The sequence below is a fragment of the Leptodactylus fuscus genome, chromosome 1, assembly GCF_031893055.1.
Source record: "Leptodactylus fuscus isolate aLepFus1 chromosome 1, aLepFus1.hap2, whole genome shotgun sequence".
Lineage (NCBI taxonomy): Eukaryota > Metazoa > Chordata > Amphibia > Anura > Leptodactylidae > Leptodactylus > Leptodactylus fuscus.
In genome coordinates, this window is record NC_134265.1 from 6,929,695 (window position 1) to 6,946,202 (window position 16,508).

General features: G+C 44.6%; 1 protein-coding gene across 1 annotated transcript in view; it reads left to right on the top strand.

The window, feature by feature from the left end:
* Positions 1-12,187, top strand: part of LOC142194060 (uncharacterized) — a 36,967-nt gene extending 24,780 nt beyond the window's left edge. Inside the window, exon 8 of the mRNA XM_075263109.1 lies at positions 10,629-12,187. Coding sequence (XP_075119210.1) covers positions 10,629-12,187 — 1,559 coding nt within the window. The remainder of the gene's footprint in view (positions 1-10,628) is intronic.
* The last annotated feature ends 4,321 nt before the right edge of the window (positions 12,188-16,508 follow it).

The following is a 16,508-nucleotide window of genomic DNA, read 5'->3' on the forward strand; positions in this document are numbered from 1 at the left end:
GACAATGTGATGTGTTGTATTGTGTATGTCGTGATACAGACAATGTGATGTGTTGTATTGTGTATGTCGTGATACAGGCAATGTGATGTGTTGTATTGTGTATGTCGTGATACAGACAATGTGATGTGTTGTATTGTGTCAGACAATGTGATGTGTTGTATTGTGTATGTCGTGATACAGACAATGTGATGTGTTGTATTGTGTCAGACAATGTGATGTGTTGTATTGTGTCAGACAATGTGATGTGTTGTATTGTGTATGTCGTGATACAGACAATGTGATGTGTTATATTGTGTATGTCGTGATACAGACAATGTGATGTGTTATATAGTGGAAAGCTATATGTAAATGTGAGTGAGTAGAGTGAGGGCTACTCCTGAGGTGACAGTAAGGAGTGTGCAGGCAGGTTGAGGCAGGAAATGCCAGGCAGTGTCTATAGCTGGGGCTAGGAGTCCTGCTTTTGTGAGTCTCCTGCAAGGAAGCCATGTTGTTTAGTGGCACCAAAAGTAGCCTGTGACTCAATCCTAAGGGAAAACTATGTTTGTGGAAAATTGCACGCAAATCCGTCCAGGCGTTTTAGCGTGATTGAGGAACAAACATCCAAACTCACAAACATCCAAACTCACAAACATCCAAACACACAAACTTTCACACTTATAATATTAGTAGGATATCAGACTCCATGTATGACAAGAAGCCGCACTGTAACTTCACAAAATCATAGAGCTTCAGTACATGATCAATAAGCAATGTTTCGGGCTGAGGACACCTTTCCTCAGACCTGAAGTTCATTTTTTTTTTTTAAACTGTAATTTTTATTGAAAAATGTTTTGAAATATACAAAACAGCAAAGCATACAGAGCACAAAAACCAAAACCATGAATATGAAAGAGGGGGGAAGAAGAAAAAGGGGGTGGTCAAAGTACAATACACGTCCCAGGGTGACCATATAGCCTGGAAAGCCTCAATGGTGTGGTTAAGTGAGGCCGTCAGATTCTCCAAACTGCGCACGTCTTTTACCTAGGCAATGAGGTCTAGGCAGGATGGAGGAGAGATACGCAATAAGCGCCTTAGCTGCAGTGCATAAACAAAGAAACAATGGTATTTATTCGTTATCCTACTACATTCCAATACTTCGTTATGTTTATTCGTTATCCGTGCGTGATAGGTGTTAGCTGTGGCGGCCAGTGCGTAGCGATTGTCACCAGTAAACAGTGTCAGGGTAGAGGCACTTCTGTCCGGCACCAATTCCAGGAAACACTCTTTCGTCTCCCTGCATATTCCACCAAACACCCATTGCTGAGGTAGTACTCTGCCATCGTTGTTTTTCCTCTTTGTGAAGACGCTCTCGTCGACCTCGACTACCTTATTTGCGCCGCCTACCTGGTTTACAGAACGGCTCGCTAGTTCCACCGCACATGCCTGCCTCACGTAGTTGTTCCAATCAACAGTAGTTGTTCCTCGCACCAGGCAACTGACGTCAGCTCCTTACACCAGCAGTAGATGAAACGGAGGATCGTGACGAAAGTAAGGCGGGATCCCTCGAACCAATTACCCGACCTCAACCCGTAACTTGTACGGCACTTGGTCTTCGCGCAAATCCACCGGGCGCCGGAGGTGTTAAATCTCAAGTTCATTTGATAACCGTTGCCGCATCTCCTCTCTAACGGCAATGACCCTTTCCTCTGGAAAAGCTGTACGGCGGCCTCCTCCGTACCAGGTAAATCCCATATCTTCATTTCATTCCATTCTGGGCACGAATAAGTACAACCCCCCCCCCCCCCCCTCCGCAGGGAGTGAACGCGTGTGAGTCAGTGCAAGACTTACACATATTCCCACCTGTTGCCCAAGGCAACCAGATTACAGATAATACTCATGAGGGAAAGTGAAAGCAGCAAGCTGATTGGTCGCTATGGTCACCTCTAATGACCGAAAATCAGTCGTCATAGTCACCACAGAGCCTCCTCAGTCGTCATAGTCACCACAGAGCCTCCGTACCGCGATGAGGCTAGAATGTAGTAGGATAACAAATAAGTACCGAAACAATTTAGAAGACTGTTTGCCAAGATGTATAGGTGGAAGATTCAGGAGGTATGTAAGAGGATCTAGCGGAACCCCACAAATAAACAAAGCGTCCGTAAGGGACTTAACCTCCAACCAGAAAGGGAGAATCCCCGGGCATTCCCAGAAAATGTGATACAAGGTGCCAACCCCCACCCCACAACGCCAACAGTGGGGAGAAATACTTGGGTTGAGAGAATGAAGTAAGGCAGGGGTATGATACCAGTGCATCAATAATTTGTATACTTTGCTACATACACATCACACACAGCTCTGCTACATACACATCACACACACAGCTCTGCTACATACACGTCACACACACAGCTCTGCTACATCACACACACAGCTCTGCTACATACACGTCACACACACAGCTCTGCTACATACACGTCACACACACACAGCTCTGCTACATACACATCACACACACAGCTCTGCTACATCACACACACAGCTCTGCTACATACACATCACACACACACAGCTCTGCTACATCACACACACACAGCTGTGCTACATACACATCACACACACAGCTCTGCTACATCACACACACACACACAGCTGTGCTACATACACGTCACACACACAGCTCTGCTACATACACATCACACACACACAGCTCTGCTACATACACATCACACACACAGCTCTGCTACATACACATCACACACACACAGCTCTGCTACATACACGTCAAACACAGCTCTGCTACATACACACACACACAGCTGTGATACATACACATCACACACACACAGCTCTGCTACATACACATCACACACACAGCTCTGCTACATACACGTCAAACACAGCTCTGCTACATACACGTCACACACACACAGCTCTGCTACATACACGTCACACACACAGCTCTGCTACATACACGTCACACACACACAGCTCTGCTACATACACATCACACACACACAGCTCTGCTACATACACATCACACACACAGCTCTGCTACATACACATCACACACACAGCTCTGCTACATACACATCACACACACAGCTCTGCTACATACACATCACACACACACAGCTCTGCTACATACACATCACACACAAAGCTCTGCTACATACACGTCACACACACACAGCTTTGCTTCATACATGTCACACACAGATAGCTCTGCAGTGACCTCTAATATTTGGTCATGTGATTCTGTGACTCCTCCCACACAGGTGACATCATCTCAGGTCCTGTGAGCAGACGGCTGCTGTACCCAAGGAGGTAAGTGCTCGCTCTCAGCCCTTCTCATACATTCAGTGGCCCCCACACACTATAATGTCCTAGTGGGTAGCACGGCTCATTCTACTAGAGCTGCTGGAGCCTCCTGGGCTGTTCGGCATCAGGTTTTGGTTCTTCTAGATCTAATTTGTGTTGCAACACCCCGGGCAGCACCGAACACCCCTCAGCCAGTACGCTTGAGGCTGGTCAAATACTCCCAATGAGATTCTGTTCAGCCTATCACACACCTTATATACCCACCAAGCCGGCCCACAACAAGTCACTCCCTTCCTGAGCTACACGCTGCCGACGTCAGAAGTAGGAGGTGGTGATAATAATGGGACTCAATTCTTCTGTTTATTCCATGGGATTCCGTGTAGTGATTACATTGTCTCATCTTCTCTCCATTCAGGTTCCTACAATATAGAATCCTCTCAGTATCTTCTATATAAGAGAATATTCCTGATTGATCCATCAAGGATGGAAAGAGACAGGAACAAGATGGCGGAAAGTCTATTAAATCTCACCCTAGAGATCATCTACCAGCTTACTGGAGAGGTGAGAGATTCTGATGATGTCATCATGACATCATTCTTATCTATAGTAATAACAGATGATATGACTGGAGAGGTGATGGACTCTGGACATGTATGTAGTGAGATTTATTAATGTGTCTCCCCATAACCAGGATTACACAGTAGTGAAGAAGCCCTCTAGTGGGCGCTGTCAGACCCTTGTATTTGATGGATGGAGAGGAACCCTGAGCCCATTCCCGGGGCCTCCACCTCACCCCCTGATACAGGAGGAGATCAATGGACAGAAGATCCTAGAACTCACCAACAAGATGCTGGAGCTGCTGACTGGAGAGGTGACAGTGCTGGGAATGCTGGGACATTATACAGTAACTGGAGGGGTCGGGGTGATGACTGTATCATTGTGTTGTCAGGTTCCTATAAGGTGTCAGGATGTCGCTGTCTATTTCTCCATGGAGGAGTGGGAGTATTTAGAAGGACACAAGGATCTGTACAAGGAGGTGATGATGGAGCACCAGCAGCCCCTCACATCAGCAGGTAATAGACATGACTATATACACATGGACTTCCATTATTTGTATGTACAGAATGAATTCAGTCCCTGTCTGTGTTTCCTACAGGTAGATCCAGTAAGAGGACAACACCGGAGAGATGTCCCAGTCCTCTTCTTCCACAGGATGATGATCAGGTAGATGGAGATATTCCCTATGATGTGTAGACGGGCTGTGAAGTCCTTGTGGTCAGTCTTGTTGTATCCAGCAGTATTATATGGTTATATACATGGGCGGTGTCATTGAGCCGCCATCTAATATGTTTATCCGGCTTCTCACAGACCTGCAGCTACTGTCAGGACATCTTTCATCTTCATGCGGATTAATGATCTAGAACATTCTCTGTGACTTCCCCATTTGTCCGGTGACTTTTACATTATTTGTTTCCCAGATTTTCCATCAGGATAAAGATGTGAGTGACATGAATGCTATATCTATGAGAATAAAGGAAGAGCCCTATGTGAGTGGTGATGAGGAGTGTGAGGAGGACATTCCTACAGGGACCCGCCCAGGTGAGGAGTCACCACTATATAAAGCACAGAAGGGTCACTGATTCTATTCAGACATTGTTTAGACTATTTGTTGTTCCCCGATTCAGGTAAAATACTAATAATACCTGAATATAAATGTGATACCGCTATAGGGGGTAATAAATGTAGTATAGAATAGAACGGACAGCAGGAATATGGACTTGACATCGATGTGAACGAGGCAAATTTCTTCCTCACCGGCTGTCAGTCCTCGTGAAGGGAAAGAATTTACCAGAATTATATAGCAGATTATTTCAGGTAGCGGAAAAATAATCCTCCTGCTCGATCTTCAGGCAGATTCCACCTCAGAGCTCTATGGAAATAAATGGGAGGTGGAAAATCCGGCCTGGCCAGTAAGGAATCTGATGGAGATTCGGGGGCTGATTTGGTAAAGCGGAAAAATTATTCCGCCTACGTCCAACAGCAGCACAAGATTGGGTTATTCCTGCCCCTGTGTGCTGTTAAGACAGGTGGAAATTTTAATTAAACTAACAGATTCCCCTATAAGAGGCTGGAGAGACCTCCCCCCTGTGTTTTTTTTTCTGCCCTGTGTGTGGACAGGTGGGGGACCCAGATCTCCCTCCCTTCTCCAAGTAACGAACCAGATCTTCTCCTGGGCAGAAAGGAACTTATCTCATTTGACAGCGGTTCATATAAAGGGACGCCTAAATGTCCTGTCGGATCGGCTGAGCAGAGGCCTCATGACATCAGGCGAGTGGTCCCTCAATCAGGACGTCTTCCCTCATCTCACCGGCGTGTGGGGTTTCCCCGAGGTTATATTCTTTAGACCTGGTAAGGGCCCTCCGAATTTATCTGGACTGAACTTCTTCTTTCAGGAGATCGTAGAATCTGTTGGTTAACACCAGTCCCTGAGTTTGTACGTGCCCATTCCACTAGGGCAGTATCAACGTTCCGATAGACGTTCTCTCTCCTTTGACCAAATTTGCTCAGCAGCCACTTGGATTTCCCACTTAACGTTTGCAAGACATTATAGATTGGACTGACGCAGTTCAGAGGCAGTTGTATTTGGCCATTCGGTCTTATCATCTACATGCCAAGAGGTCCCTCCCTAGGGGATTATACTTGCTAGTTCCCCAATCTTGTGCTGCTGTTGGACGTAGGGGGAATGGAGGATTATGTAGATCAGTCTTTCTCAAAGTGGGCGATAACGCCCCCTTGTGGGCGCTGGAGGCCTATAGGGGGGCAGTAAAGGGCACAGAGAAGATTGGGGGGCGTTGAAGCGGTTTAGGGGGGCGATGGCTAATTTAAAGGGGTGGTATCATAACAAGGATCCTATCTATACTGCTTGTTAATGTGGATGTAAGACTTTTCCTAAATACATTGCTTCAGCAAAACTGCTTTGTTTGTCCACTATCTTACTTTATTCACTTCATTATGGACACTAGCACCTGGCCCCCTGCTCATTGCTGAGGGAGCCACATGACGTAGCTCCCTGCTGTGTGGGGGGAGAGAGGGGGGGGCTGAGTGTACGGAGCCAGCCTGTGTCTGCACCACACATACACATCACCTAGCTCCCTGCTGTGAGATAGAGGGGGGGGTGGTGGAATAAGTGCTGCTTTCTTATATAAAGCAGTCTAAATCCTACTGGGCTAAAGGACCTGGTCTCTCTGTTCACTAGGATAAAGCTTTATTATATAGAGCAGGCTGCTAGTGGGCAGAGGAGCCAGGTCCTTTAGGAAACTCCGTACAAGGTAAAGCCAAGTCTACAGGAGCTTTTGATGACATCACAGGCCCTTCAGTCATCCCATAGGATCACGCTATGTGGTGGGCGGAGCTACACGCTAATTTGGGGGCAGGGCTAATTGACGCGAGAAAACAGGAAGAAAGAAGATTTTTAGGCAGCTTAGAAGGCAGATCAAGCTTCATGAGGCTACCCCTTTAAATTTGTTTTTTTGCTTTTAACACAAACTTTACCGCTCCGTTACGCTTAACGCGCGTTTCCTCGTGTAACGCTATCTAGGGGACTAGACAGTAACTATTTCCTGTCCAAAAGTTGTCAAACTGTACCATAGATGGCGGTAAGCTCCAATGCGAAGCGAGAAGTTTCTAGTCCATTCTCGAAAGCCCACCCGCTGCCTCATATAAAAGCGCACGCGCCATCATGTCACAGCCAGTCATGTCATTCGACGATATTACAAAAACAAGTGAATTTAGCCACTAAAAAAATTTGGGGGGGGGGGGGCGCTAGAAAATAATTAATTCTCGAAGTGGGCGGTAGACAAAATAAGTTTGAGAACCTCTGATGTAGATAATCTGTTTTCCCTTAGTCCAAACAGCAGCACAAGGCTCCCTCCCATCTATTCTTTGTATGATTATATTTTTTTTTTGCCATTATACTTTATTGTTTACTTGTATATATTGTAATTATACGTTATAACTAACACGGGGGGGGGGGGGGGGGGCGCTAGGTCTCTCCGGCCTCTTATAGGGGAATCTGTTAGTTTAATTAAAATTTTCACCTGTCCTAACAGTACACGGGGACAGGAATACCCCACGTGTTGTGCTGCTGTTTGGACTAAGGGAAAACAGATTATCTTTACTGTCAGGGTGGTCCTCAAGTCAAACCAATAGGTATATTGGATGGATTCCAAATTACGTCACACTCCGGAGCGTCAGTGATGCAATGACACAGAAACAAGTTGAATCTGAGCTAAAGCATAAAGTTTATTGAACAAATCATCTCTTCTTATACCCAAAGAAGTGGGCGTACATACAGGGTGTGTCATTGAGTAATCATTAACTCGGTAGGCGTATATGGGTGTGTCATTGAGTAATCATTACCCGTTAGGATTCAGCAATTTCTATACATGAGTATTACAAGAATATCCCACCTCTAATTATGAATATTCTAACTGTTCTGACATCTGATGATGTTAACTCAGTGCACATTACGTAGTGTATGTTTTAGTCACTTTACCGCGTGGCATAACAAAGTCTATTCTGACATGGTTTTTTCCATTAGTCTCATCTTAAACTATTTTAATAACCATCTTATCACTTTATTCCAGCCACTTTATTACTCTGTTTATTATGGGGTGCGGCATTATGTCTGCAAATATTCTGATTAATACGGAATATGGGTCAAGCTGACCTGGAGATGCATGTTACCAGCTTAAGTTATTGAAAGAATGTATACACATATAGGGAATATATATGAACGTATTGATTTCCCTATCTATATAATCCTCCATTCTTCTGAATTCCTGAAGCAGCTTCTACAAATGTCACTGTGTAAACCTCACCTTAGGCCCCAATCACACTATGGAATCCGGACTAGAAGATCTGGTCTGTACATCAGTCACATTTCCCAGCCTGAACTCTGCCCACACACCAGGACTCCCCGTATCTTAGTGATCTATGACGCTAGGAGTCCCTGCTTCCTTGTGACTCCACAGACCCTACTACATACTGTATGGGACAGCAGATCCGTGGTGAGTTCAGGCTGGGAAATCCAGCAGATGTGGTTTGGATTGTATTGTGTGTATGGGGTGTAATACAGTAAGATTTATGGCATCCTACAGTATTATTCCACATAAGTGGCCATATTTAAGCAGCCATGGATTGTGTTCACCTCTACAGTGACCTAGAGCAGTGGTGGCGTCTCCTGTCCCGCTTCATTACTAGTCACTATCAATGACCTCCGTCTCATGGGAACAATATGCAAATCTGACTTCCATGATGTAATTAGGATGCCAGTGTCTCAAGTATGTACACCAATAGAGGGCGCTGACTGAGAATGTGCAAGTCTATCTTCCATGATGTAATTAGGAAGACAGAGTCTCAGTCAAACAAACCTATAGAGGGCGCTACCTTTAACCCCTTAAGGACCAGACCATTTTTTTGGTTTCGCATTTTCGTTTTTCCCTCCTCACATTTCAAGAGCCATAACTTTTTCATTTTTCAGTTTACAGAGTCACGTGATGGCTTATTGTTTGCGGGACAAATTGTACTTTGTAATGGCACCATTCAATATGCTGTGCAATGTACTGGGAAGCTGGAAAAAAATTCAGAATGAGGTGCAATTGGAGAAAAAATGCATTTGCGCCATTTTCTTATGGGTTTAATTTTTACAGCGTTCACTGTTTGGTACAAATGACACCTTACCTGTGTTCTACATGTCAGTACGAACGCGGTGATACCAAATTTATATAGTATTTGAAATGTTTTGATACTTTTAAAAAAATTATAAACTTTGCAAAATAGAAAAAAAAATTTGTGTCATCATGTTCTAACACCTGTAACTTTTTCATATTTCCATGTATGGATCTGGGTGCGGTGTCTTTTTATGCGGGACAAGATGACGTTTCTATTGATACCATTTGGGGAAAGATCTGATGGTTTGATCAATTTTTATTCAATTTTTTATAGGAGGCAAAGTGTTGAAAAAAATGCTATTTGGCTATTTTTATTTTTTTTGCCGCTACGTTGTTCGCAGTATGGGATAAATGTTTTAATATTCTAATAGTTCGGGCATTTTGGAGCGCGGGGATACCTAATATGTTTATGTTTAATGTTCTTTAATTACTTTTATAGCTAATCTAGGGAAAGGGGGGTGATTTGAACTTTTATATTTTTTTTATTTTTTTCAATACTTTTAAAAACTTTTTTTTTTCTTCTGTTACATTTATGATCAGACCCCTTAGGTACCTTGAAACCTAGGGGGTCTGATCGCTCATACAATACTACAGTATTGCAGTGAATAGCAAAATCCCAGCACTTCTATTAGAGGCGGCCTCTGGCATCGTCTAATAGAAGTAATGCAGAGACAAGCCTGGAAGCCTTCAATAGGCTTCCGGCTGTCATAGCAACCGATCACCGCCCTCATGTGACGTTCAGGAGGGCGGCGATCGGCAAAACATGGCGGCGCCCGTGCCGCCGGTGCCGTTTACACACTGCGGTCACGTTTGAGCGCAGTGTGTAAAGGGTTAACAGCAGCGATCGGCTCGGGCACCGACCGCTGCTGTTAGTGGCAGGTCCTGGCTGTATTATACAGCCGGCATCTGCCGTGTATGGAGCGAGCTCAGCGTGTGAGCTCGCTCCATACATGCCCATGCGACCCATGCATACAGTTACATCAAGGGTCGCTAAGGGGTTAACATCATGCCGACCTTCTCAGAGGCCTTTGTTTTCAATGATGTTGGGATTATACCAGATACATCTTCTCAGCCAAGGACAGCTGTTTCTATGTATTTGCATCTCATCAGCTTGGCGCAGTGAGGACTGATCTGGCAGAGGTGAGAGGCTTAGGTGTGCATACTTGAGGCACTGGCATCCTAATTACATCATGGAAGTCAGATTTGCATATTCTTCCCATGTTTCTTTGCACAGTGGAGCGCTCATGGCTTAATAAGACTCCACACACCTAAATGGTGGTTCTCTCCTTATGGAGTGACGATCTCCGTCTCAGCACAGTGAATACTAATGAAGTAGGCTGCGCTGCCGTCGTTTGCTGCCTGTGCCACTGACTTCACTTCTTCACACGGTCTGAAGCGTCTCAGGCAGCGGCAGCTCAGTGGGGAATATACTTATAAGGTTATGTTATTCAATAATAGTAACATCAGTTTTCTTCTTCTCAGATGACTGTACCAGGAGCTCAGAGGGACATCTGATATCTACAGATTATAAAGCAGAGGATCATGGTATCACACAAGATCCATATGAAGAGCATGTCATTACCCCAAATGTATCCTCAGCCCCTCAGGAGAAAGATCTTTCTCGTAATTCATCACAACCTGTTAAGCAAAATGAAAACTTCACAAGGGATGTTATACATCAGAGAAATCACACAGGGGAGAAGCTATATTCATGCCCCGAATGTGGAAAATGTTTTACTTTTAAATCAGACCTTGTTAGGCATCAAAGAATTCACACAGGGGAGAAGCCATATTCATGCCCAGAATGTGGAAAATGTTTTACTTTTAAATCAGACCTTGTTAAGCATCAAAGAATTCACACAGGAGAGAAGCCATATTCATGTCCAGAATGTAAGAAAAGTTTTACCTGTAAATCAAACCTTGTTAATCATCAAAGAATTCACACAGGAGAGAAGCCAAATTCATGCTCAGAGTGTGGGAAATGTTTTGCTCGGAAATCACATCTTGTTGAACATCAAAGGATTCACACAGGAGAGAAACCATATTCATGCCCACAATGTGGGAAATGTTTTATCTCTAAAACAGAACTTGTTAAGCATCAAAGAATTCACACAGGGGAGAAACCATATTTGTGCCGACAATGTGGGAAATGTTTTATCTCTAAAACAGAACTTACTAAGCATCAAAGAATTCACACAGGGGAGAAGCCATATTCATGCCCAGAATGTGGAAAATGTTTTACTTTTAAATCAGACCTTGTTAAGCATCAAAGAATTCACACAGGGGAGAAGCCATATTCATGTCCAGAATGTAAGAAAAGTTTTACCTATAAATCAAACCTTGTTAATCATCAAAGAATTCACACAGGAGAGAAGCCAAATTCATGCTCAGAGTGTGGGAAATGTTTTGCTCGGAAATCACATCTTGTTGAACATCAAAGGATTCACACAGGAGAGAAACCATATTCATGCCCACAATGTGGGAAATGTTTTATCTCTAAAAAAGAACTTGTTAAGCATCAAAGAACTCACACTGGGGATAAGCCATATTCGTGCCTACAATGTGGAAAATGTTTTACTTTTAAATCAGACCTTGTTAAACATCAAAGAATTCACACAGGGGAGAAGCCATATTCATGCTCAGAGTGTGGGAAATGTTTTTCTCGGAAATCACATCTTGTTAAACATCAAAAGATTCACAAAGGAGAGAAGCCAAATTCATGCCCAGAATGTGGGAAATGTTTTATCTCTAAAACAGAACTTGTTAAGCATCAAAGAACTCACACTGGGGAGAAGCCATATTCATGCCCAGAATGTGGGAAATGTTTTATTCAGAAATCAGATCTTGTCAGACATCAGAGAATTCACACAGGAGAAAAGCCATATTCATGCCCAGTATGTAGGAAATGTTTTGCTCAGAAATCACACCTTGTTAAACATCAAAAGATTCACACAGGAGAGAAGCCACATTCATGCCCAGAATGTGGGAAATGTTTTATCTCTAAAACAGAACTTGTTAAACATCAAAGAACTCACACGGGGGAGAAGCCATATTCATGCCCAGTATGTAGGAAATGTTTTGCTCAGAAATCAGTTCTTGTTAGACATCAGAGAATTCACGCTGTGGAGGAGCAGATTTTAAGTGTATTTTCAACCTGAAGTTATTGATCCGTCTATGTATAAAGAAGAAATTTACATTGACTGTTTTTTAGATTTACTTATTTATTTTACTTTAACCCCTTCCCGACATGCGCCGTAATAGTACGGCGCATGTCGGGTCTGTAACTATGGCAATTGCCCGGGAGCCGGGCAGCCGCCATAGCCGCTGGGTGTCTACTGCTTTAAGCAGCAGACAACCGGCTCTCATGCCTCCGATCGGTCACCGGACCGATCGGAGGCATTAACCCCTCCGGCGCCGCGGTCAAAGGCGCCGGAGGCGCCATTTTCCCGGCGGCGCATGGGTGCCGCCATTTTGCCCGGGATCGCCGGCTCCTGGAGCATGCTCCAGGGCCAACGTCATGTTGCCATGACAGCCGGGAGCCTGTACAAGGCTCCCAGGCTTGTCTGCAAATTGTCTCTTTTGCAGGCTGGTCTATGCAGCCTGCAAAAGAGAGGATGATTTTTTGCAATGCATTGCAATGCATTAGCATTGTAATGCATTACATTAGTGATCAAACCCCCTGGGGTTCAACACCCCTAGGGGGTCTAATAAATGCAAAAAAAAATTTTAAAAAAAGTTAAAAAAATATAAAAAGTATTAAAAGTTCAAATCACCCCCCTTTCCCTAGAACACATATAAAAGTAGTTAAAAACTGTGAAACATATACATGTTAGGTATCCCCGCGTCCGAAATCGCCCGCTCTACAAATGTATAAAAATATTTTTCCTGTTCGGTAAACGCCGTAGCTGGAAAAATAGTCAAAAGTGCCAAACCACCGTTTTTTCACTGTTTTGATTCTGATAAAAATTTGAATAAAAAGTGATCAAAGCAATAACATTTCCCGAAAATGGTAGAACTAAAAAGTACACCCGGCCCCGCAAAAAAAGACACCCTATGCATCCCCGTACACTTACGTATAAAAAAGTTACGGCTGTCGGAATATGGCGACTTTTAGAAAAAAAATTTTTTAACACAGTTTTGGATTTTTTTTAAGGGGTCAAAATGTAAATAAAACCATATAAATTTGGTATCCCTAGAACCGTACCGAAACACAGAATACAGGGGACATGTCATTTTGGCTGCACAGTGAACGCCGTAAAACCAAAGCCCGTAAGAAAGTCACAGAAATGCATTTTTTCTTCAAATCCACCCCATTCAGAATTTTTTTCCTGCTTCCCAGTACATTATATAGAATAATTAATGGCGGCATCATGAAGAAAAATTTGTCCCGCAAAAATTAAGACCTCATATGGCTCTGGGAGCGGAGAAATAAAAAGTTATGGGGTTTAGAAGGAGAGGAGTCAAAAACGAAAATCAAAAAATGCCATCGGCGGGAAGGGGTTAACCCCTTCATTTCTTCTCACATACAGGTATGAGTGAGAATGTGAATAGTTAATACATCTACACATACGTGTTGGTGATTGAGCGGGCTCAGAATCAGAATTCGTACGATCACAGTGGGAGCCCAGCTGTATCTGCGAACCAGACTCCAGTTGCAACAGTAGGGACAGTGATAGCACTGATCCTCGCTGTTTAACCCTTAAGATACCGTGATCAATAGTGGCCGCAGCACCTTAATTGTTTGTTACTGACACTGGATGCCTCGGGCACCATCGGAAGCGGGTTTTAGCTGTACAGTGAGCATATTTAACCCCCAAGTGTTACTTTAATTAATTTTCCAGAAATGAATACGCAGCTCATGTTGGAAGATGAAAATGACAATTTTTTCAGGAATACGTCATTTCAGTGTGTAATATGTTATACCCGGCTTGTATCAGAGATGAATGTTCCAAATGGCTGGGATATTCACTTAACAGTTTTTGGATTTTGTGTCTCTGCTGACATAAACTGGGTACAACATATCAGGCACTGAAATGACATATCTCTGGAAAACTTGCAATTTTCTCTTTTTATTTTCAGATGTGCATTCATTTCTGGAAATGAAATTAATGTAACACTCAAAGTTTAAAAATGCTCATTACCACACTTGATGCATCCCTTGAGGGGTGTGGTGTCCAAAGTAGGGTTAGGTGTGTGCAGGTTCTATCTTACGGTCAATTCAGGGGCTCTTCAAAAGTGGCATAATGTCCAGAAACCAAACTGTGCTCCAAAAACCAAATTTAGTGCTGCTTCCCTCCTGTGCCCAAACAGCAGTTTATACCCACAAATGATAGTAAGTACATTCCCCTGCGCCAAACAGCAGCACAACGTATGGGGTATTCCTGCCCCTGTGAGCAATTTAGGACAGGTGGAATTTTTAATTACATCAGCCTTCCCCCTATAAGAAGGACAAAGGACCTCCCCCCATTGTGTTTTTTTCTGTCCTGTGGGACAGGACAGGTGGAGGAGGCTGTGCCTCCTCTATGGTTTAGAAGAAGGTGTCTTAGATCCTTTTTTCTCTTTCCCTTTCTTTCTAAGAGAAAGATCTATGTTTATACTGCAGTCTTGTGTCTTACCTGTCTTGTGCAGGTTACTGACTTTTTCAGCTGCAGTTCATTTATTGCCCTGCAGTAAGGTAAGCCGTGTCCTCTTTCAGCTTTCCCTCTGTATTTCACTGCAGAGACTAAAAGCACTAATTTCTATTGCTATGGACACTCTGTCAACTTCACAACATTGAAGTCGATTCACCGCCATTATGGTAAGATCCAACCAATATTGTTATGTCTTGCGGTTTTTCAATGTACCATTTAATTCTTAAAAGTATGGTGCATGGAGGTGGGCGGGTGCTGTCCGGATCGGCCGGTCCGGGCGGCGCGCGCGCATTGAGATGAATGGGGGCACCCTGTGCTTCCGGTTTGACGACGGCCGGCCGCTTAGCCCCCCGCGTGCCGGCTGCGTGCATTGGTTTCGGTGCGTGCGTGCTGTTCGGGTTGGCTGGTCCGGGCGGTGCTCGCTCGGCCCTAATGGTGCATATACCTATGTACTATCATTACTTAGGTGCATATTTGCTATTGCCCACATGATGGGGGCTGCTCTAAGGCTTTTTTCTGTAGATCTGCACTGCTGTCAGTATGGGGTCCTCCAGCTAGGAGCCCTCCATGTATGTTGTCATCTCCTGAGTAAAGGAGTGCATACAGATTTCGGGTAATTCCCTCTCCCAGTTTCATAGAGGTCTTGCTTAGAAAGAGAAGCCCTAGTGGCTCAGTCTGTAGGGTTACAGACTTGTATGCCTGAATCCACAGTATCCTGGGTTCAATCCCAGTTGCACTTTTTCATTTGTGATATGAAAAAAAAAAAAAAAAAAAAAAGAAAGTTGCAGTCCCTTGAGCCATAGAGCACATGCGACCTACAGAAGGTAAGTCTGAGGCCTGGAATCACAGCCCTCGGGGCCTGGAGGGGCTTCATCTCGAGGGCTGGGTGTCCATGGTCCAGATAGTCTGGACCCTGCGGACCAGATACAGCCCTCTCCAGTAGAGAGCGTATCTACAGGAGATTCCCATAGGGGCAATGAGGAATTGTGCAGCAAAGGCTATGGCATTATCTACGGCTGCAAGACACCCGCTGTGGCTAAAGCCCTGGTGGGCAGATAATATGTCTAAATTCAACTTTTGCGCACTTCCGTTTGAACCGAGCAGGCTCTTTGAGAATCCTGGGTCCGAAGCCTGCCAGGAGCAACATCTGCAAAGAGCTTGTGTGTTCTCCTAGTGATTGCTTGGAGTTCCTCCCATTAAAGGGGGCAACACGGTGGCTCAGTGGTTGGCACTGTAGCCTTGCAGTGCTGAAAGGAGCTGGATACCATCATGAAGCAGTTAGCAAGGGGAAGAGTCTTCCCCAGAGCTCTAGGGGGAGGGGTGGTCTTTCATAGAGGGAGAAGATTTTCCAGATCATGTGGGTCCAGAGGCTCTTTTTAGAGGCGCCTTGGAGGTCAAGGCAGAGGGGCGAATTGACGCACCCGAGAGGTAGAAAATGACCTTCAGACGACCGCTCTCCCCTCCCCCGTGTCCAACCGCCTTTTGGGAGGTCGCCTCTCCCAATTCGCAGCAGCATGGAGCCGTCACATTCAGGACCCAGGGGTCCTCCAGCTTGTGTAGCTGAGCTACAAAATGAAGTTCACTTCACCCACCCGACAAGTTTGTGAAAACCCGCGTCTTATTTGATCTCAAGCAGGTTCTTCTATAGAACGCCGTTCAGGAGCTCCTGGACAAAGGCGCTCTAGAACCGGTGCCTCGGGCAGAGCAATCAACCGGTGTATACTCTCCAGTGTTTCTAGTATCCATAGCATTGGGAGACTGGAGAATGGGCCCAAACAGATGGCCCAATGACAAGGAAACCACCAGAAGACCCCAGACCACCAGAAAGACACACAAGTCTTCAGGTTGT